This window comes from Solea senegalensis, linkage group LG20 (assembly GCF_019176455.1).
Source record: "Solea senegalensis isolate Sse05_10M linkage group LG20, IFAPA_SoseM_1, whole genome shotgun sequence".
Classification (NCBI taxonomy): Eukaryota; Metazoa; Chordata; class Actinopteri; order Pleuronectiformes; family Soleidae; genus Solea; species Solea senegalensis.
In genome coordinates this window covers 16,731,746-16,754,455 of record NC_058039.1, presented here as the reverse complement: position 1 = coordinate 16,754,455, position 22,710 = coordinate 16,731,746, and the positions used below count along the sequence as shown (strand labels likewise).

Below are 22,710 nucleotides of genomic sequence, written 5' to 3'. Positions count from 1 at the left end.
GTCGACAAAAGCCTTGCAGCGGGAGTGTCCGCTCTAGGACATCTTGTCTGATGTCTTTTTTTTTCTTTTTTAAATACCCACGTAACAGAAGAGGCAGAGACAAAGTTAGATAATAGAGAGCGAGAGGACGTTTTCTACCAGAGAAGACGACAGACTATTTATCAGAGATGGAAAGTAATACATTACATTTATTTGCATTTCTGTAATTGAGTAGGTTTTTTGTGTACTTTTAGTTTATAGCAAATTTTACTTTTATAGGTGAATGATGAGGGCAGGGAAATGAGGACAGGTATAGATAAACGAGGACAGGTGAATGATGAGGGCAGAGAAAAGAGGACAGGTATAGATAAACGAGGACAGGTGAATGATGAGGACAGGTAAATGAGGACAGGTGAATGATGAAGACAGGGGAAACGAGGACAGGTGAGGACAGGTGAATGATGAGGACAGAGAAATGGGGACAGGTAAAGGTAAACGAGGACAGGTGAATGATGAGGATAGGTGAGGACAGGTAAATGAAGACAGGTAAAGGTAAACGAGGACAGGTGAAAGATGAGGGCAGGGAAATGAGGACAGGTAAAGGTAAATGAGGACAGGTGAATGATGAGGATAGGTGAATTCACGCTAATTAAGGTCCCTGAGTGAATGACATTTGTGACCTTTGACCCATTCTGACTGATACATTTTGTGTTTATATATTTTATTTTGTCAGCACAAAATTTGTAAAGGTTTTGTGTTCCTTTGCCCTTTTTGCACGATACAAGAAAGAACCCCAAAAAGTAAAAATGTTTTTATCTTTAACTTGAGAACATTTGTAGACCAGTACTTTTACTTGTACGTAAGTAAAATGTCATCAAAATAGTGGTATCTTTTTTCCCCCACTCTTCCCACCTCTGAATATTTTATATAAGAATGAATGCAGTATTCCAGAAGCCACCAGGGGGTGACTCAGCTGCTTGCAAAAAAAAATCAATTTGAATGAAAGTCTATGAGCCTGATTCTCACTTGATTTATAACATGTGTAAAGGAGTTAATGTTCTCAACAAAACATATTATCCGTATTGTAAAAGTATGGCACATACGAGTGGACATCGGTGTGACTGACTGACAGCTGGAATTGGGCCCCCCCCCAGAGTTCTTTTCGCAACCCATTTTTATATACAGTTCATGAATGAGACCAGCTGGAGGAAAAATGGATGCTTTACAAAGCATCAAATGAAAGTGGTGGGTAAAATGTCCCACTGTGACCACAGATGCAGCGCACAGAGAAAATGTCACATTGCCAACTCTCTCCTCATGGGGTAGATTTAATTGTTCCCTCCTCCCAGTATATTAACCCACTGATTCCAGTCCCCATTGCATTTACCTTCCTCCTGTCCTTCTTCTCGTCCTTCTTGGTAAACACAGTGTGGACCCACCAGATCTTGGTGAACATGCTGCCGTACGCGAGGCTGAAACCCAGACCGAGGAGCCAGAGGCGAAACTGGCAGAAAAGAAAAAAGAAAACATCAGGAAACAAATCACCTCATCCTCTTTCAAACAACAATGTAGTATTTCTTAGAATGTCACGACAGTGGAAAGAAAAGAACAGCTGAGACACCAACTCATGACTTCAAAAACAGAAAAGCAGTTTTTTTTAGCACTTCATAAAACGCTTATATTTTGATTTCTGACGTCCTTTTTCCCAAGAATGTCAACGTCAACTGTAACTACAACCAGCAATCAGTATATAATCAAACAGTTAAATGAGAACAGTGGTAGGATGTTAACTAAGGATTACACTCGTAAAACAGACATTATTATCCATTTGTTTCTTTTTCTAAACCATTCTTACCAAGTAGTACACATGAAATAATTGAATACAATAAAATATTTTTTATTTCCAATACGGCTCTTGCTACATCTATGAAGGTCCATTTACTTGATGGCCAACAAATGTTAGTTTTAAGAAAATAAAACCAAATTATCATTTACAAATCGGGAAATGAAAAATGAAAATAGACAATCATTGAAAAGGGAAAACGACAGAATGATCAGTTGTCTGGATGTGCAAATAAATGGAAATCAGGAAACAAAATGACAGTGGAAAATTGTTTTTACAACTTTGCATAGTTTATTTTGCTGTGACCCGGAAGCTATCCTTATAACGCTGTTGTTGTAATGTACTCGGCTGAATGGACATTTGCCTGCAGTCTGAACATGTCTTTACGCCAATTTATTCGTTTTATAGCAGAAAACAGACTCAATGGGGAAAAAAAGGGGTGGTGTTCTGAGCTCCGAAAAGTCGTGCAGCAGAAATGCAACAGTGGCTCACTTAACCGCGGTCAAGCCCCTGCTCAGCACACCACCTCCACACATTCTGCTCAGAAAAACCCCGGGTCGCTCCATACTGAGTGTTTAACGCAGCAGCGGTTTCACCACAGGACTTTCTATTCGGTCTGTTTTCTGCTATAAAACGAGTAAATTGGTATAAATACATGTTCAGACTGCAGGCAAATGTTCAGACTGACCTCCGGGTACAGCGTTTTTCATTTCCCCATTTGTAAATGGTCATTTTGGTCTTATTTTCTTAAACGAAAAATCACATGAATCAGCACTACCTATGGTTGTGGTAAATAAATGAATGCCAAAAATACCCCTCACTGAGATTAAGAGAGCAATAGTTGGTGACACCAGGCTGCTGTGTGGTGTGACTGTTTTTCTTGTCGTCACCTCACAGTCACCCCTGCTCTCTAAAAGAAGCCCTGCGTTGACAGCAGGTCCTCGAGGGATCGGATCGTCATGGACGGGTTGACATAAAGTGTCCCACACACACTGCCTATCTGTCCAAAGTCCTTGGAAAAACCTTGGTCCCAAAACTCCAGACAGACATTATCTCATCTAAGACAGTTCAGTTTGACTGACTAAGAAAGACAGCTGCATGTTTCCGACCTTAAAGACATTAACCCTTAGTACTCACGTGGCGCGGATCAGTGCCACAGGTGCACCCTTGGTAGACACTATGTACTTTTTCACATAGTAATGGAAAAAGCAGCCTAGCTGCTGTGTTCTAAATATTAAACAATAGGGATTGTGGGATACTGATACTGATAAACAATAAAGATAGATATTATTTCTAACCCAACTAACTTAGAATGGTTTCCACATGTACCTGGCAGACGACGGGGAACTGTCTCCTGTGGACGTGAAGACCGTCGATGCCCAGAGGGAAGATGGCAGCCAGAGCCATCATACAGCCCAGTGCAGTCATGTTGTTCAGGTACGGCTGAGAGTTCTGAATGTACCTGAAGCAATGTGTGGAAATGCATTCATTCATGAAAACACATTTTAAACAGACAGACAGAGGTAAGTAGCTAGGTAGCTAAGTACAGTAGGTAGGTCGGTAGGTGGATGGGCAAGGTAGCGAGCTAATTACTGTAAGTAGGTAGGTGGGTGGGCAAGGTAGCTAAGTAGGTAGGTGGGCAGGTAGCTGGTAGGTGGTGAGCTAGCGTAGCTGGGTGGGCAAGGTAGCTAGTTAAGTAGGTGGGTGGTGGGCAAGGTAGCTGGGCAAGGTGGCGAGCCAGCTAGTTAAGTAGGTGGTGATTGGGCAAGGTGGCAAGCTAGTTAAGTAGGTAGGTGGGTGGGCAAGGTGGCAGCAGGTAGGTGGGTGTAGGCAGCTAGTTAAGTAGGTAGGTGGGTGGGCAAGGTGGCTAGCTAGTTAAGTAGGTAGGTGGGTGGGCAAGGTGCCAGGTTAGTAGGTAGTGGGTGGGGTAGCTAGCTAGGTGGGTGGGCAAAGCAGGTGGGTGGGCAAAGTGGCAGCTAGGTGGGTGGGCAAGTGGCGGTAGGTGGGTGGGCAAGGTAGCGAGCTAGTTAAGTAGGTAGGTGGGTGGGCAAAGTAGCAAGCTAGTTAAGTAGGTAGGTAGGTAGCGAGCTAGCTAAGTAGGTGGGTAGGTAGCGAGCTAGCTAAATAGACAGACAGACAGACAGTGGTGCTATATAATAAGATTGGCAGATAGCTGTGTATGAGGAACAAAAAAAAGACCGGTCATCTGATAAGCGGTTTGCGTCTCTTTTGTTTATAGCCGAACAGTATCTTGTGAAATTTGTTTTGGGATTTGTAAAAGTGTTTCTTGTTTTGTAATTAACGGTTTGACCTTCCAGGCCACTGTACAAAACAACTAAAAACATATACTGTGCTTGTTTATACAGAAGCTGATGTTGTCACTGCTTCCTGGACACACTTGTATTCACGTGACCTTTCAAGTGTTATAAACTATGAACTATGATCAAATATCTTCACTGGCATATAATAAAGATAAAGCACTTTTTGTACCTGACATTGCTGTTGTAGATGTTGAAGGTGAGACAGATGATTCCCAGCAGAATTCCCAGTCCAGCAAAGACAGACACAGTCACAAAGAGCTTCTGCGACAGGTAACGGAACTCCTCAATGACCATCGTCTGGTCTGCAGGAGGTCCAGAGCCTAGAAAAACACAGGATTATGTGATTAAGGAAGCTTTAAAAACAGTATATGATGATATGATTACAAGCAGGGCAGGGGATTTGACAGACAGCCATGGCGGCCCGTCTGTGATGCAGCGACAAACGTGAAGGAGCTCATGTCAGAGATAAGATGGCAGCGAGACGGCGGCGTCCTCATGAGCTGCTTCCACCGCCTCATCAATCAAAATGTTATTTTTAATCACACCAAGTGAATAAAAAAATGACACAATACAAAAGGCAGTGGTGGTGAAATACAACAGAATTATATATATATGCTGTATATGTATATATACTTGAGCAGTCAAGGACCAGACATATGAAACGCTGCTTCTCCAAAGTTGTTTTTAATGTTACTGATAAAAAATATTAACACCGAGACTAAAAAAACAAGCTTCTTTCCCTGAGCTATAACAACTCTGAACACAGAGACATAAAGGAGTGTGGATCCTGACAGTAACGTGTGCGTGTGTATATATACCGTATATTAAAATCCCTTTGAGTTTACTATTTTATTCTTATTTTACTGTATTTACTGCTGCACTGGCAGGAGAAGCACAGTAATTTCAGTGTGTGCCTGATGTGCAACGACAAGAAAGGTTCTGTTCTCTTCTATTAACAAGTTATTCAGTATCAAAACACGGATGAGAAAAGCATTCACCTATTTTTTTTCATGACAGCGTATCCATATATCCATGTTTCTCATTTTGTAATTAATGGTTTGCACTTCCAGGCCACCGTACAAAAAGGTTTATAGCTAGATTATCTTACAAAAATAAGTGTGATTCAAGATATTATTGCAATGACTGAAATTGTGAGATTCTAGGTGTAGCATTCTTTCCGCACTTTTGTTTTTTTGTGAAAAATAAGTCACGATGAAAGATGCAGCTCCCCCTTGTGGCACATAAACTAATTAAAAAGAAACCACAAGGACTGTATATGGGACAGGATCAGCTAATATTACTGTCACGTGTTTCTCCATTCGCGATCATAACGATAAAAATAAATTCATCACAGTTAACTATTGTATGTGCTTTTATCGCGATAACATCGTACAGTGTCCCATCACGTCAACGAGTCACCAAACAAGTCACCACACAAAGTTACAAGATCTGGTTTTAAGACGACGGTCTGACATGAATCTTGTCTTCTTTCCTCACATCTGTTGTGGTGTTTTTTCATAAATGCCCTCAGGGCTTGTAGACATAGATGCTATGATACTGTATTCATCACTAAATAAACCATAAATGACTTCATAAATGATTTACTTCCAGAGAGTGAGCGCATAATAGTGTAATAGTTGTACATAGTCGACGAAGAGACCTGGAAATGTGTTTCTGTGTTTCCACAGAAGCTGCAGCTGAAACAGATGATGGTGATGATGATGATGATGATGATCATACTTCAAAACATCTCACCATTTTCCTCTTCTTCACACATAAGCTATTTTTGATTCTTGTCATATTCGGGGACAAAACACTGTGAGGCACCTGGCAGGAAATAATTATTTATTTATTTATTTATTATAGAATCAACTCAATCCTGGTCCAGTGGACCCACTACACCCTCCGTTTTAGATGTTTCACCTGCTCCAACACACCTGATCCAAACGGTCAGCTCTGCAGAAGCTGGTTAACAACCTGTTTATTTGAATCAGGTGTGTTGGAGCAGATGAAACTTGTAAAATATGCAAGACACAAGACCAGGATTGAGAAACTCCAGAAGACCATAGCAGAAGACCATTTTAGATCACATTATACGACCTATTTTAATACAAGGGACAAAATGTCCCTGGATATTTCTCCATGCCAGGTCATGTGTAGTTTGCCACTGAGTGATTTTTTACAGTCTATCCCTTTTTTTTTCTTTTTCACCTTTGTAGTTAGTGGTAATTTAGTCAACTGTTTTTATTCACTAGTTTAGTTTATTATCTAATGTAGTTAGTGCTTGTGATTATCTCCAAATAACTTGGATTTTGAACATTTGTAGTTTCACAGACTGTCATAAAAGATGTAAGTACTGTGTTAGTTGATAAACAGAACCTAGTACTTAACTGCAAAGGTAAATATTACTAAATATAGGAGTTTTTTATTGTGTTTCTTAAGCTGATAATATCACAATATAAATGTGTTGAGGCCACCCCAGGTTTATGCCACATTTAATCAAAAATCATGTTTCTGTAATGGTTAATACACCAGTATAAAGAAGCTCTTTAACCAAAAGTATATCCTTAATGCTAAAATATAGGTATTATTACTGTTATCCATGAATTTTCAAATTAACTGCATTACAAGAAAACTGAAAAAAAGTAATTATTTCTTGGCTAAGAAGTCAAAATATGGTTATTTGCTTTACTTTAAGTGGTTGAAGGTTTTACGCAACCACAGTGACTTTTAGATGGCGGTATCATTTGATTTTAGCGGCATTTAGAGCATTTTCACTTCTTTATGCTTAAAATTAATACACTCTGCATTCATACACAATGTCCCTGTGTATTTGTTACATCTTTAGAACCTTTTTATTGACATAAACTCATGGAGACCAGAACCTGGTCACATTGAGGCAGAACCTCATTTCTGTGAAATTGGTTAAGTTAAGGGCTAAGATCTAAGGGTTAGGTGTTGACTTTAAGTTAAGGATAATGCTTTATTGAGGCTTTTAATGAATGGAAGTCAATGCAGCGTCATTAAAACGATAGCTGCACAAACCCGTGTGTGTGTGGGTGGGTGGGTGTGTTTGTGTGTGTGTGTGTTTGTGTTATTTGACACTAGAACCTCTCTCTGGCCTTGATGGTGGAATCAGGACAGTATGTTACCATAGCAACTGCCAACTGGCCTCATTACGGTTGCCAGGGAAATAAAAGGGAGCATAGCTGCGCGATGCAGCAGTGGTTGCCATGGGGACCCAAAAGAATAAGCAAGCAAGAGGAGATGAGACTGTGAAATAGATACTGGGAGACAAATGTGACACATGCAGTGCAGGAATGAGAAGTTAAAGAAGAGATTAAGGATGAAGGGGAAAGCAGAGACAGAAGAAAGCTGTAATGTGCGCGAAGAGAGCGGGATTTTGAGAAGATGACTAATATGAACTGCAGTGAAGCTACAGACGCGTTGTGAAATCAACGTTTTTAGGGACTTATATTTTGAATTTTAATGCATGTTATAGACTCGGAGCAGAATTTTTGGCTCCTTCTTCTATTAAGACAATTTTCTGTGCGAACAGACAAAGTATTATCTTATTTTATCTTAAAGCAAAGTTCTGTTTAGGAACGACGGCTAGAAAACCACATTAAAAAGGGTGGAGGGGGAGAAAAGACATAATGTCTGGGTGACGCTTTGTCCCACTGTTTGAAAACATGTCAACTTTTAAACACGGACAGCTTCAAGCAGAGGCGGACACTTCCTCCAGTCCTCATCTGAGCAATGACATCTGTGCAATAAAATAACATGATACACTTTATTGTCCCCGCAAGGAAATTCAGATTGGGCTCAATGGTGCTGCGTACAGTACATCACTACCACTAAATAAAAGCTATACATCATACTTTTAATTGAATTGTCCAGATGCCAAACAAACTGTCCTTTTGCACTGCCGTTATACAGTTCTAGCAGTACTCGGCTCTACTCTACTCTAAATTACCTCCTAAATATGGGCGCGGTCGTCATAGCGCGGCTGCACGAAACTGCTGTAACGCTGTTTTTATATGCAACACAAACTAGTGACGGGCAAAGACAGCATCATGAATGTCTTAAATGTGATGTGACGATAGAATATTGTGTTATAATTTTAAGCTCATGTCATGTTGCCCACCTGCTACTTAAGAGTTTCATTCCTTTTTCCCTTAGACCGGTCCAGTCCGGTCGTGACCAGACCAGACACGCATTGGCCCCCCAGGTCATTTGAGTTCGACATCAATGCACTAATCAATGTTTCAGTGACACATGCAGCCCCCAAAATCAATTTCATGCGGGGTCGCCACTTAACTTGTTATTTCTAGATCCATTTTGCATCCTAAATATTGTTTGTTACTGTGAACTACAGCAAAACCGAGCAAAACAAACACTTTTATTTTGACATTTTGTGAAATACGGTCACGCAATATCATTATTGCGATAAAATTATGGAATATTGTGATATAATTTTGAGCTAATTTTTTCCACAAAAAATTAAATTTTGTCACATCCTTTTCACAGATAACCCGACTCAAATGCATCTAAATTGGTGAATAGGCCATTTTAGGAAACAGAGGAGGCTTCCGAAGGTCTTCTTCTTAAGTCACATTAAGATCCACTCATTCACTGGCATTAAAAATAAAAGGATTAATGCAGGAATAATCTTACACACAGTCCCTCAGGAGCAGCTTTGTGTCAGTATTTTTGCTTAAAGGTTGTTCCCTTAGTCAAAAACAGACAGATTCCTCCGTAGCACAACAGTCTTATTAGCTCCACTGTGCTTCTTATATTTCGCTGAGTCATTTTTGCGGAGAGCCGTGAAAAAGTTAGCAGACGTGTTGCTGTTCCCACACGCTAAATAAAACCAAAGTGACTGATTGACGAGCATTTGCAGCCAATTTTCAAAAAACAAAGAGGGAGGGAAAGAAGGGGAGCAAATAAAGAGGAAGAGGAGAGGATTTCACAGCCGAGACAGCGGTTAAGGACAAGGAGGACATGTCTGCGTGTCTCACCTATCCACTGGTCATTCCCGTACCAGGACAGGTTGCCTTTAGTGCTGTCGTAGTACCCAATCTTCTTATAACTTCCTCCTGTGTGAGAAAGAGAAACAGTTTCAGTCAAAGTTTTACAGGCCAGTGCTCGGTCCCCTAGCTAGGAACTAGCTGGAACTAGCTAGGCTAAGCTATCTAACTTAGCCTAGCTTGACTCCAGCCCCATTCTTAGCACAACTTAGTTATATAACCAATTTAACCAAGTTTTATTAGATTCTGTGCCTTTAACCATTATAACTAAGTGCCTAACCTAAACCCAGTTCTAACCATAACCCCAATAGCTCTTAACCCGGTTAAGTTTAACCCTGTAAAAAAAGCCCTTTAAAGACAAAATGTGCCCACAACGATCAGTTTCTCCTCACAAATATACCCAGACAAGAACACAGACAAATTTGACATATCATAATGCATTCCCTAGCCCCTTACTTTAACCTTAACATCACAACTAAGTACCTTACCCTAACGTTAACCCCAATTCTAACCCTAAAACCTTAACCCTGATCTGAAAAATCCCTTTAAAGACAAAAAAAATTCCCCACAAAGATATGTTTGTGCGTTTTTTGGACCTCACAAAGACTTCAATACGAGTGCACACACAGAGAGAGAGGTAAAGGAACGAAGGAACACATGTTCAGAGGTGTCGTCGTTGATGCTACCTACACAGTACACTGGCCTGATATAAAGAAAAATGTGTGATATGCAATGCATTTGCATATACTGCAATGATGATATGACTTATGAACAAATCCTTATGCATGTCGTGTTAATTTCTGTCTAAATGCCCACCCTAAAATACTTTCTACTGCTCTTGCTCCCTTAAATAAATAAAACTCTGCTCACAAGGCAAATCTAAATAAATGTACACATACTAATTAAAACTATAGAGTCTCAAACAATCCATTTTTATCACAGTTAAAGTAGTCTTTGAGATGTGTGTATAGACATTTTGTGATGTCGTAAAATTGACAGATTATATTACATTATTACATTACATGTCATTTAGCAGACGCTTTTATCCAAAGCGACTTACAATGGAATCAAGTACAATTAACCAGGGGTGGAATCGAACTTGCGACCATGATGTCTTTGGTACACAAGGTAGGGTCTTAACCACTGAGCCACTCCACCATTATGTAATATAACGTTCATCAACCAGACCCCAACAATCAGAGCCACACACATGTACACACACACATACACAAAGAAAAGCACTATCATTAATATGAAAACACAGCCTCATCTGTCAACTACAGCTCAGCCATGCAAGAGTCATAATTTGATTATTATAGAGGACAGGCTCTTTTCTTTCTTTTTTTTTACTGTGACTGTAGATGACTGAAACCCACTGACAAAAACAATGCACCACAAAGCATTTCCATAGAGTATTTCTAGTACTACATTTAATTTGTCCAATTAAATGAAATATAAATGCAGTCCAGTTACACTGCACATTCTCAGTTTATGTTTTATTTCAAAGGGCTTTATATGTAGTCAAAAAAAGACACTTAAAATTCCAGACACATAAACCTGGGAAGTCATTTTGATTATAATAATTTTTTCTTGGGGTCAGTTGAAGGTGTTAGTCAATTTGAAGATAACAGGAGGGTTAAATGGTTTGGAAATGAATGTTGACAACATGCTTTATGTGTCAGGTAATGAGTTGGAATAAAGCCAACGAAAAAGTTGAATAATTCATACATAACAGTCAAGCCAGATGGGGTCATTTTTGACCCTAGAGGACAACTGGTGTGACGATGTCATGATTCATTGTTTCATTTTATTATTTTAGCTCAAAAACAGGGTCTACTACTTTGAAATAACTGTGTATGGCAACTACGAGGGTTAAGCAGTGCAGAATTAGCAGTACTTACTGATGAGTAAGTAAGATTACTAATAACTCAGAAGCTTAGTGTTAACTTAACAGATGACTCGAGCGTACCTTGAAGCTGTTCAATGAGAGTCCAGGCCATTCGAGAACCTTGTGCATCAAATACAACATGACCCTGAAAGAAAAAAAATACACAACGTCACCCAGTAGAACCTGAAATTCTGTTATGAATCCCTGCAGGAACGTGATTTGGCTGATTTGGATCTGCAACCCGAGTCCTATTGGCTAATACCAGCTGTCAATCACACGAGCGTCTTCTAATATGTACCGTATTTTATCATCTATTTCCCCCCTAAATGAAAACATAACTGACATCCTTGTCTATTGAAGAAGACTTAGCAACTGAGACCTTCGGGGAAATGATTCCAGCACGGAATCCAAAGAACTCACCGAAACTCCTTCAAAGGAGCTGGTGTTCATCGCTTTGTAGATCTCTGCCGTGATGTCCCGGTTGTTGTAGTTGAAGTCTTCCAGTCTGTAGCCCTTGGCCCTCAGGGGCCCCACAGTCTTGTTGAGGGCCAACGCCAGAGCCCATACAGCGTCGTAGGCCAAAGGGGCCTCCTGGAAACCGCCCGTCTCTTCTGGGTTCTTCCCGCCGAGTTTGGACATGAGCTTGGTCAGGAACTCCTGAGAGGTCTGCGGACGAAGAAACGCGACAGATTAGAAGATTATTCTGTTGCTCTAAATTTGTGGCGACATCTCAAGCAAATGTTTTTATCCTTTTTGAGATATCATAGACACCACTGTAGAAAGTTAGCTGTCACAAAATTACATTTTCATTCATTTATGATCCCATGTATATGAAGAAATATCATGTTTTTGTTTCCTTCATTTTACACACACAGAGTACTGTAGGTCCTTTTTCTATGTTGCAATGCCATGTTACTAAAATGATGCTAAAATGTGACGTCCACAGACTGCCGGCCACTGATTGGTCAGAGAGTGTCGTCACAGGAAGAGTCATGAGCCGACACAAGAGTCAAACCGAACAATGCCCAAAAGTGACGTGTCATTCCTGAACGAGCCGCCTCCAAGAGCTGGTTCTTTGATGCGAGCAAGAAGGGGTCAGACGCCAGTGCAGTGGTACAGACCAGGTCCACACAGAGTGACAGAGACGGGGGATCCAGATTTAAATGCAAGCTTGTCCAAGTGAACGAGAACCGAAAAAGAAGTATGTGGCTGCATTTCAAGGATATTGGAGAGTGCAAAGCTCGGTGCAGGGTTAGGTGAGGTACTAATGGAAAACGGCGTGTCTGATACCAAACCGCGTAGAGTCGAGTCGAGCAGTGCTGGAACTGTACAGTGCCCATTTGTGAGCTTCCAGTTCAAAAACGTGAAATGCGAAGTGGCTGCAGAAACATGGCGGTGGAAGATGGCAGCCTCTGTAAAGTGAGACTCTAAGGCTACGGAAACCAAAGGTTTTTCATTTTAAAATGTGCTGCATAGTCAACAAATGCTCCTAAAGTTGCCCATAAATTCTCTTGAGAATCTCATACTTAAACGTCCACACAGTTATCAAAGATAAGTTACCACCTGTTTTCTTTAACCTGCAAAAAAATAAAATAAACTCTGTTTGTTCCCATCACTTGTGTGCCTCTGATTACGTCTCAGCTGTGTGCTCTTCCTGTTTTGCTTGAAGGAGCAGACAGTTTCATTTAGCGGGGGGCAAATCACAGCCGGTGTGAGGCTTTTGTAAACCGCAGTGATTTCCAGCCCACTGTTGTTTCTTAATGACGTGAAGCGCTTTGACCAAACATGAAAGGGCTGTGGGTTTTGGGTCACTTCTAAGCTGTTTGCTCTTTTTCCCAGCTGTGTGTGTGTTTGTCTCTCTCTCTCTCTCTCTCTGTGTCTGTCTCTCTCTCTCTCTCTCTCCCGCCTTGTCAGCTGCTGTGCAGGTTAAAAATAAACTCATGGATTCCACAATGTAGCACAGAATACTCACCTGCACACATGGATTTTCTATGTGCACAGGCAGCGTCATCGCTCAGAGAGGATGGAGGAATGGCAGATTAAAACCTACCTCTTTTATATTTATGTCGCAGCTTTGAGAACAAATAAGCACTTTGTAAAGTGTGCATAATGCTTTATTATTAATTAATGTATTATTATTATTGATAATAATAATAATAATGTATTATAAAAATAGCAATAAAGGGGGGATTTATGGTTAGATCAGTTTAACCTTTTAACAACTAAGCCTCTAAATATTCGTCTGCTTATTTTAACCATAAAAGGACCAGAAAATGTCCTGTGAGTTCAGTGCTTTTGCACATTTTTCCAGAATAACGTTCAATATCTGGCAGTTAAATGTGAATATTGTCTTTGTTTCTTTGCTCCATAGAACAAAGAAATCATTAAAAACTGAATCATTTTGGTTTGTGGACAAAAACAAGACATTTGAGAACCTCATTTTCTCCAGGTTTGACAAACACAAACATTTTGCATTTTATGGACCAAACGATCACTCGATAGTTGAAGCTCTAATTAACTGCATGTTAAAATAGTGAGTTCACAATTTAAAATGAAAAAAAACAGAGGAAAAAACACTGTAGTTGTACATGAACACTAGAGCAAAGTGCGCTTGTGCAACCGGTGTTAAAGGGTTAAAAAAGGGTGACATCCTTCCTCGTCTCGTGACAAATCATCCACCGCGTACGTCAATAACGCAGCGCCGTCACTTGGTGAAATGTAATTATACTGAGATTGCAGTCTCGATGATGGATGACAAAAAGAATTAGTGAAACTCTGACACATCAAAGTCTGTGTTTTGAGCTCGGATAAATCCTGAAAGTGGATTTAACACGGTATAATAATTCATAATTCATGTGTTCAAGAGGTTTCTGAAAAATCTTTGTTGATTTGGCTCAACCTTTACAAAGTGCTAAATGAACTGCGATCGATGCAGTAACTTCCTTCCACTTGGTCTGAGAAAAGCAGAAAGCAAATGAAATGACTTCATTCATCGTAGTGAATGAACTTCCCCTGCCCCTGACATAACCGCAGTCCATTTACCATTCACTGGTGGAGCAATATTACTTTTTTCCAAACGGAGAGAAAGAAGCTGTTTCAGACGCCCGATATTAACAAACTGCAGACGGCGATTGAAAGGAAAAGTGTTTCACATTCACTGAAGCAAAGATCATCAACGCCTCGTTCAGATGTTACAAATGGTCGCCTCACCAGGTTGGAGGCGCCGCGCACAGTCTCCGGGTTGAGCATGACGATCTCCGTGGTCACGTGGCCCTCGACGGCCTCCGTCATCTGCTCCACGGTGCAGTTGATGGACGGGTCCTTGATCTTGAACCAGTTGTCCGCATACCAGCCAATGAGGAACCACACGTACTTCTTCCCAAACAACCTCTCCTTGTACACCTGCAGGAGGAGAATAGGCCAGAAATGTCACCGAGGTCAAAGGGCAGCTACTCTAACGAGGACATTCACAGTGTGACTCTCTTTCTGTTTTTAAAGACACATTTGTTTTCATTAGCTTTTATTTGTGTTGTTTTACTCATTTTGTGAGTGTTTCTCATGTTTGTGACAAGACATTGTAGAACCTAATTTTCTCCAGGTTTGGGAAACAAAGATCAACATTTTTCAACGTTTTCTGACCTGTTGAAGGACCAAACAAGTACCGAGTAATCGATTGTGAAAATAACGGTTAGTTGCAGCCCTAGATTAGAATACTTCCAGAGCTTCAATTGGTTTTAATGTGGAGTCTGCTACGGGAATACAGATAATCCACGATAAACAGCTGATTCTGAACAAACTAGTGACACGCTCTCGCGTTCTGGTGCACGTTTGGTGTTGAAATGTAAATACAGACGAAGTATAGAGGAAGCTGAGCTTCTACGGAATTAGATGTGTGTCAAACAAAAATTATCCACAAAATCAAAATACACAAACGGCAGATAAAAAATATCGATTTAGTTGAAAATACACTTTTTGTTGGCAGCGATCGGAGTTTTGATTGTTCCAACTCTTTCGCGTTTGCGCTCCCTGATTTGTTCTTTGCGCCGTGGTTTTTTGTTTGTGATTCTCAGCACGGGGGTGGGGCCTTAGGAAGCCGCCTGCCCATTAGCTACTGAGTTTTGGAGCGACAGCTCCATGGACCTGAAGTTAGTCACGTGCTTGTCCGTCTGGAACTCTTTCCCCCAAGTTTTCCCCGTCGACATGCGACAAAATAACTGTATCAAACGTTTATAATCTGCCAAACGTTACATACTTACAGTTATTTTGTCGACGCACGGCAACACAAATATTCACACAAATCTAATTCCATCGGCTTCCCTTGTGGTCTTGATTTCACGCATAGTGTTTCAAATATGCAGCAAAACATACCAGGACAAAAAAGGTGAGGGAATCTACATGACTTTATTATTAAGAGGAGACACAGAAAACTAGGCTCTCTTTCATACTTAAAATTCAGGTCAGCCGTGAATAAATGTGAACAGGCAAAACATTTTACCTCACAAAAAACCTTCCTGGCTTCTGTCTCGTAGAAGAGGCCAACAATAATTCTGGCGTCTTGGCGCTGGAAAAGGAAGGAGAAGAAGAAGAGATTCAGATATAAGTTAAAGGCCGTGCACAGCGTTACATTTCCTCCTCATTAGGCTACATTCATGGTGTTGCCATGGTTTCTTCTGCTGTGGCCAATTAATCTCACACACCAAAACTAGGCTGGTGTACAAAGCTAAGGTCATTATAATCTGTGTTTGCAGCAGGTGAGTTAAGACTCATACAGAATACTCTGTTTCACTTACGTTGACTATCTCTTGAAAGATGATATATGATATGAATCTGTGTTTACTGATATTTCATAATGAGGAGAGATTGCCCCTAATAAGACCCCGGGGGGTTTTCATGTGTGGGTTTTTGTTGTTGCTGTATAAAATAAATAAATCTAAACTTGCATCCGGTCTCTGGGGAAATGTTAACTTGTGTATACGTGCTGTTCTACATCATCATCCTCGTATGAATTTGAGCGTGCAACGAGGAAACATTTGGGAAATCAGTTGCTTTTGCCTGAAGGCGGCAAAGAAAAGAAAAAAGGCCCTTTGACTCTTTATTCTCTTATTATGATTATTATTAGTAGTATTAGTACCACTCCCTAGATATAAAGTGGCCATGGGCGCCACATTTAATGCCCGTCATAAATTCAAATACAGGCAAAAATGGTTCAATGATTTCTTTCCATTAAAAGCAAATTAGAACAGAAGCAGTTTATCATCTGTTGGATTCTGTACAAATCAAACACAGGTTTCTCCTTTTGTGTGTTTAAATAAAGGCGTCGGAAAGTATTTGACAGAAAAATGTTATATCTATGATACAATATTGAACATTTATGTTAGGAAGCTTCTCAAAGTTTAAGACACAGATACCTGTTTTTACCTTTTTATAATTCTCAGAAAAATTACTTTTTTTCCAAGTGAAATCCAGTGTACACGTCTATCTGGTCGTGTTATTTGTTAATCCAGGTGTTAATTCATCTCTCTCTCTCTCTCTCTCTCCCCACCATGTTCAGCATGAGCAGCACCTTGTTAGACAATTTAAAGTCAGTGTCTGATTTCATGACCAGACCACGCCCCCAAACCACTCAGGGCTCAGCCCACTTCTTGGCATTTTCAAATCAGGCACTGGGCGGAGTTAACAGCAGATGATGAGGTTCAGGTTTGTACTTCAGATTAACCTCTGATGCTGTAAATGCTGAGACAGCTGCCTACGCCGCGTCTTTCATAACGATGACTTGACTGTATTTTTGGTTGTTGTTTTTTTTAACTTCCTGTCACATGTAGGAGAAGCAGGGAAACGGGGAGGATAACACGGCACCTTGAGATTCTTGACAGCCACAGCGGGATCTGTGAGGAAACTCTGACGAACGCTGATTTCAATCCCTGCCTCCTTCACCCTCTCCTCCAGATCATCCAGAGTCTGAAACACACACACACACACACACACACACACACACACACAATATTTGAAGAGCAATATCTCGCAGCAGTGTAAGAGGGAGGTGAGTTGGTGGCTCAGAAAGACGATGTGTGGGTGTCGACAGCAACAAACAGATAAAACAGCTGCTTTTCACTTTTGCTGCAACAAAGAACAAAGGCGGCACGGAGAAGCTTAAAGCTGATATATGTGAGAATTTACTATATTTAGACATAAAATGACCACGATGTGTTTCTCGGAGATTACATTCAAATACAATAGTGCAGCAAGTATATTTACAATTTAAATTCTTTGTATTTTGCAGGCAGAAATCTGTGTTCATTTATGTTTTGGTAAGGTTTTTCTAGTCTGTTGCGCCACCCACTGACCACCCACTCAATAACACAGCTAATAATAACACTTCAACACACGGTTTAACCAGCAGCGTGAGCAGAGAGCAGCTAGCTGCGAAACGTATTAAAAGAGACCGAATCTTACAAAAAAGCCCCAGAACCTCGCTCTAAAATGTCTTGACCACAGGAGAAGAAAAATGAGGGTCTGCGTTAACCCACTTATGGCCATCATGATAATGTTTATTATTAATGTTTGTACGTTAGCAAACATTAGCGTTAATAAAAACAAAAACTGGTGGCACAGTTATTTAGCATGTTGACATTAATATGCAAGAAAGAACTATTTGTGCTGCTATTGTAAACAGGACTCCTTGGAAGAAGAGAACTTGTGTCTCAGTGGGACCTTCCTGGCTAAATAAAGGACAAATAAATAAAAATAAATAAAATATATATATATACATTTGTAGATGTCAAATCTGGCAACACTTTCCATCCATGCTCATGCAATATTTCAAAACTGAGATTGCCTGGGGCTGACATCTTTTTTTAAATGTTCTTAAAACAATAAATACACGACTCACTGAGGTGAACACTTCGGTCGTTTGCTGAATGGTGGCGATCTTGGTCCATTTCCACTTCTGGAAGAGCTGCACTCGGGTGGGGTTGTGCAGCGTGGCGGATGGATGAGTGCGGAAGAAGGTGGGAAAACGCTGGCGGTTGGACAATGCCGGGGAACTGGAGCCGTACGACAACTGGAAAACAGGAAAACTGATTATCTGCGAACCTTCTTCCATTCAAACATCATTGTTGGTGCCGTCTGGTTGGCATGAGGGGATTCTAACTCACACTCGCTCTACAATTTACTTGTAGAACATAAAAACATCCAGTTAGCGACACACAGAGAGGTGAAGCACTGAAGCAGACAGACGGTGATTTAAGTGACCCGGGCACTGAGCAGAATAAACAACGCCTCCAACCTTAAGGTGGACGTTGGACAACAGCAGAGGACAATAACAGGCTCCGCTGCTGCGGATATTAATACTGAAAATGGTCTTCATGCATGAGCGGCTGCATGACTCACGACCACATCTGCAACCGTGAGTTTTACATTCACCTCGCCGCGTGACTGCGTGACCGTGAAATCTCACTAACAATGAGAAACAGCGAGAGCCTGAACTGCTGTCGTCTCAAAGGTAAAGACAAGTGAAAACAAGTGCCACTGACATTTGAAGGTCCCCCTCCCCCCCCGCCCCGTAAACATGATGTTTTGTTATTTAAAAGCTCCACAAAAGAACTTCCCTCCCAACACTTTGTGTTTCACAATATTCTTACCACAATCAGGTTCCACATGCGAGCGGCCTCGGCCACCAGCGTGGACACAGAGCTGCAGCCGGGCATCAGCACGATTTTAATGGGCTCCGTGTACAGAAGGTCATAGAGGAGCTTGGTGGCTTCACCTGGATCACACTGTGGGCACAAGAACACAAAAAACACAGGGGTGAAACAAACAAATCGTGCCCCCAGCATCGTTACAGCGTTAATGTGAATGATTCAATGTGAATAAAAACAGCGACAAACTCTCCGGTGCAGGGTTTCCAAATAAAGGGACACTTGAAGTGACACCTCGAATAGATTTGAATATCATTAAAGTTCCTCTCCAGTGAATAAAATAAAGCACTTAAGGCCGCGTCCAGAGGCAAACTATCTTTCTCTTTGCCATTTTCAAAAGGTTCCACCATAAAGGCGGCGTCGTATCAAGAAATATCTCCGGAAGCAAAGGGTCGCAAAAATGTGTCCAAATTGGACACTGTCCACAGGAATTATGGGAAATTTGGGAATTTATGGGAATTATCAGGAATTGAGAGGTCGACATTTTCGGGGGGAATATATAATGTCATCATATTCACTCTTTGAGATTTTCCCCATTCTGGGAGGTGTTTTAAAAAGTTTCAGGTCCCCTAAAACACTGTCTCCGTGTGTACGGGCCCTAAAGATCCTGAACAGCAAATTCAGCCTTTCTTGTCTTCACATAATTACAAGTGTTAGAAAACAGTGTCTGAGAACATGTGTAAAAAAATTACAGAGTTAAAACTGAAAATAGTTTCTCTCTTCTTTTAGGTGTGTCTAAAAATACGATAATTCCTCATCAAACACGGTGTCGATAAAAACTCCTTTAACTGTCGTCTCCCTGTTCACTCGTGTCTCTGCCGCTGAGACGTCTTAATGTGTTTTACCTGGATGTAAAAAAGCTCTGACACTTTATCTTTACAATTCCTGAAGAGGAGGAAATAATGAAGTAGAGGACAGGAGGAGCAGACTCCTGCTGTGAGGCTGCATGTGCTGCTGATAAAGAGGAAGAAGGAGAAAGAGTGTGGTGAAGAGACTGCTGCTAAACTAGCTCTGCTCTTATGTCCAATATGTCGTTAAACTGCCACCGAAAAGGTGAAAAAGTCATATTCTCGACAATCACTGATGAGCCGCGACGTGTGCGGGACTCTGTTCCTCCTCTTTGCGACTTTTTTAATCACTCAACGCGTTTTCCTGCGGGGGTGACAAAGTCAGAAGTGATATTTATTTTTTGAATCACTTTACAGTTAACTTTAAAATGAACACGTCCAAATTTGTCCAACTGGTGTGTGAAGGGATTCCCGGTTCAGTTGAAGACGTAATGTCTTGCGATGTTTTACAAGAAAAACAATACGGTGAAGGTTTGGAACAGCAGACATCCAACAACGTGTTCTTGTCCTGCTCGGTTTGTGGCATTTCGGCGGAAAATAGTCAAAAAAGGCATTTTCGTTTTTCGGACGAAAGACTTTTGCTAACGAAACAACACGACCAAAACAGGATGTTGTGATGACGCATACAAAAACTGTGGCAAGTGTGCGCCTGTCTATTCCTGCTTAGATTCTGTCCAAGATCGGTTTGGAACACCAAACTTGGCTGCGTACAGCACAGATTATGAACTCCCCACGACTTTCCTTTGAGCAGCTAACTAAAGAGATTGGCTCATCTGATGCATCTGTGGCAGAAACAGCGATCGCAAGGGAGTTAGGTCAGCTGACCGTTTGTTGTGGGTGAACCCGGTCTAGCTAGCTCCATACATAGCATTTTACTCTGGTTACCCCCCAAGTCAAAGGGTGCCAAAAAATGGAACGTAAACACTGTTGTTTTAGTACTATTTAGTACTATTACCCATGGAATCGTAAACAAAGTACGTACCGTTCCGTTCAGAACCACTTGGTGGAAACACGGCTATAGACGATGACGATACCACATACAACCACACTTTGACAACCTGAACTATCCCTTTAACTGCATTTTTAGTTGTGTTCATAGTGAGTTCAACATACAACCCAGTCATGTTGTTTTTATATATTTATTTTACATTATCTTCACCCTCTTATGACCATCATGATATCGCCTGGAAATGTTCGGTGAGTGACTTCTTCTGCTCTTTTTTCCGAGATAACTTTCAGTTCTTCAACCGTTTAGGTAACTGCGGTATTGAGAAGCTGACGTCACAAACGTGTGACGCGCTGGTGAATCTCGTCTGTGATTGGATGGTTGTTCCGTGGGAAGTCATGAGGGTTACGCTGATGACGAGTGTCTGGACGCAAAGCTCAGTTTCTCTGCTTTCCAGTATCCATCCATCTTCTATAGTCACTGGAGGCTCTAAACCATTTCACTTCAGAGCTTCAAGAAGCTTCAACCACCATCAAACGCTCCCAATCACATTCCGTCATCTACAGCGTGTGAGGTCATACATTCACCATCAAAGGCATTTGATGACATCATGAAGACACATCTGTGTCAGATGACAATCCCTGTCACTATAAAGGCATGGCGCGTCCACTTTGAGACACAAGCTGTTCACATGACACGGATACGTCCCTTTTCTGGGACAAAGCGGACAGGACAGTGGCGGGCAAAGAGTCCGTGGAGTCAATGGTGGACGTCTCTTTCTCCAGAAATTCGGGAGGAACACGTGCGCATGTTCCTCATCCTCACGATCCACCGCGTCTTCAAGAACACCGGCTTACTGGCGCTGCTCGACGACCTCTCGGCGGCCACACACGTGAAACGTCTGCTGGATCTGACGTTTCCGAAGCTCGTTCTCGGCGACACGTGCGTTCCGCCGCTCGCTTCGTACAAGCGGGTCGCAAAGGGCGTCGCGAGAGAACTCAAGGACACGTTTGACAAGAACGTGAGATGTATGCTGCTTCTGCCAGACCCGGGTATTAAGTGTTTTGTTGCTCACTGCATTCAGAAACAAGCCAACATCGCAGTGACGCAGAACGAAAACATTTCCAGCTCCGGGTTCTTCAGTTTATCCTCAACACCATGAAACAAGGACCAAGCTTTTAACCCACATGTGTACATCTCATTAGCGTACCTCCTAGACTGTAAAACTATGGACTGGCGATCTGTCGAAGGGTGTGACCCCCAGCATGTGACAATTCACCAGCACGTCACGCTTATGTGACGTCAGCTTCTTCATACCGTAATCACCTAAACAGTTGAAGAGCTACCAGATATTGAAAGGGAAAGTTATCTTTGGGAAAAAGGGGCAGAAGCACTCTACTCTACTCTGCTACAGCCATAAAATCAAAATAACTCCAGGCGGCCTGATGATCATGACGGTCATAAGAGAGAGAGGGGGTTAAGAGTCAGGATAAGACGTGAGCAGATATTAAACACGGGGTCTTTAAAGCGAGTGATGTATGTATTGACCCAGGTTCATTCACGTGTACATGCTACATGTAAGCACACACACACACACACACACACACACACAGAGAGCTGAGGCAGAGTCAGCTGCCAGAGACGAGGTGAGGCACGTATCAAGGTCACCTCAACGTTAGTCCTGACAGGCTTGTGCGGTGAGGCGCACAAACACACACACAGCAGCATTAATGGTAAACTAGACTATTCCTAGTCCTCATTAACCACTCGAAGCTCTTAAAACTACATTGTTGATGTCCATATAAAAAAAAACATACACACAGTACAGTGTCAAAGGTCAAGTGGCGACCAGTTGTGACGCCACTCGTGAGAATGTGAACTCCCATTTTGAAGCCTCAAGAATCGAAAATGTGTCCGACATTTTGCAAACTAATGTCCACAGGAAAATGTTTATCGACTTTAGGGCGGAAACAATTACTCGATTATAATTCTATGACTCAATTAATCGTCGACTATTGTGACAATCAATGAAAACAATCGAGGAATTGAAAACAAGTCTCCTGATGTCTCAGCTTCTTAAAATGTGAATATTTTCAGATTTCTTTGCTCCGTATAACAAAGAAATCATTAAAACTGAATCATTTTTGATTTTTGGACA

At 41.4% G+C, this 22,710-nt stretch overlaps 1 protein-coding gene across 1 annotated transcript in view; it reads right to left on the bottom strand.

Annotated features, from left to right (window-relative positions):
* gabbr1b (gamma-aminobutyric acid (GABA) B receptor, 1b) overlaps window positions 1-22,710 on the bottom strand; it is a 35,165-nt gene that overhangs the window by 10,120 nt on the left and 2,335 nt on the right. Inside the window, exons 2-12 of the mRNA XM_044053362.1 lie at window positions 18,702-18,836; window positions 17,951-18,121; window positions 16,918-17,019; window positions 15,557-15,622; window positions 14,272-14,463; window positions 11,482-11,727; window positions 11,143-11,206; window positions 9,165-9,242; window positions 4,313-4,463; window positions 3,152-3,284; window positions 1,367-1,483 (exon numbers count right to left, since the gene is read on the bottom strand). Of these exons, the coding sequence (XP_043909297.1) occupies window positions 1,367-1,483; window positions 3,152-3,284; window positions 4,313-4,463; window positions 9,165-9,242; window positions 11,143-11,206; window positions 11,482-11,727; window positions 14,272-14,463; window positions 15,557-15,622; window positions 16,918-17,019; window positions 17,951-18,121; window positions 18,702-18,836 (1,455 nt within the window). The remainder of the gene's footprint in view (window positions 1-1,366; window positions 1,484-3,151; window positions 3,285-4,312; window positions 4,464-9,164; window positions 9,243-11,142; window positions 11,207-11,481; window positions 11,728-14,271; window positions 14,464-15,556; window positions 15,623-16,917; window positions 17,020-17,950; window positions 18,122-18,701; window positions 18,837-22,710) is intronic.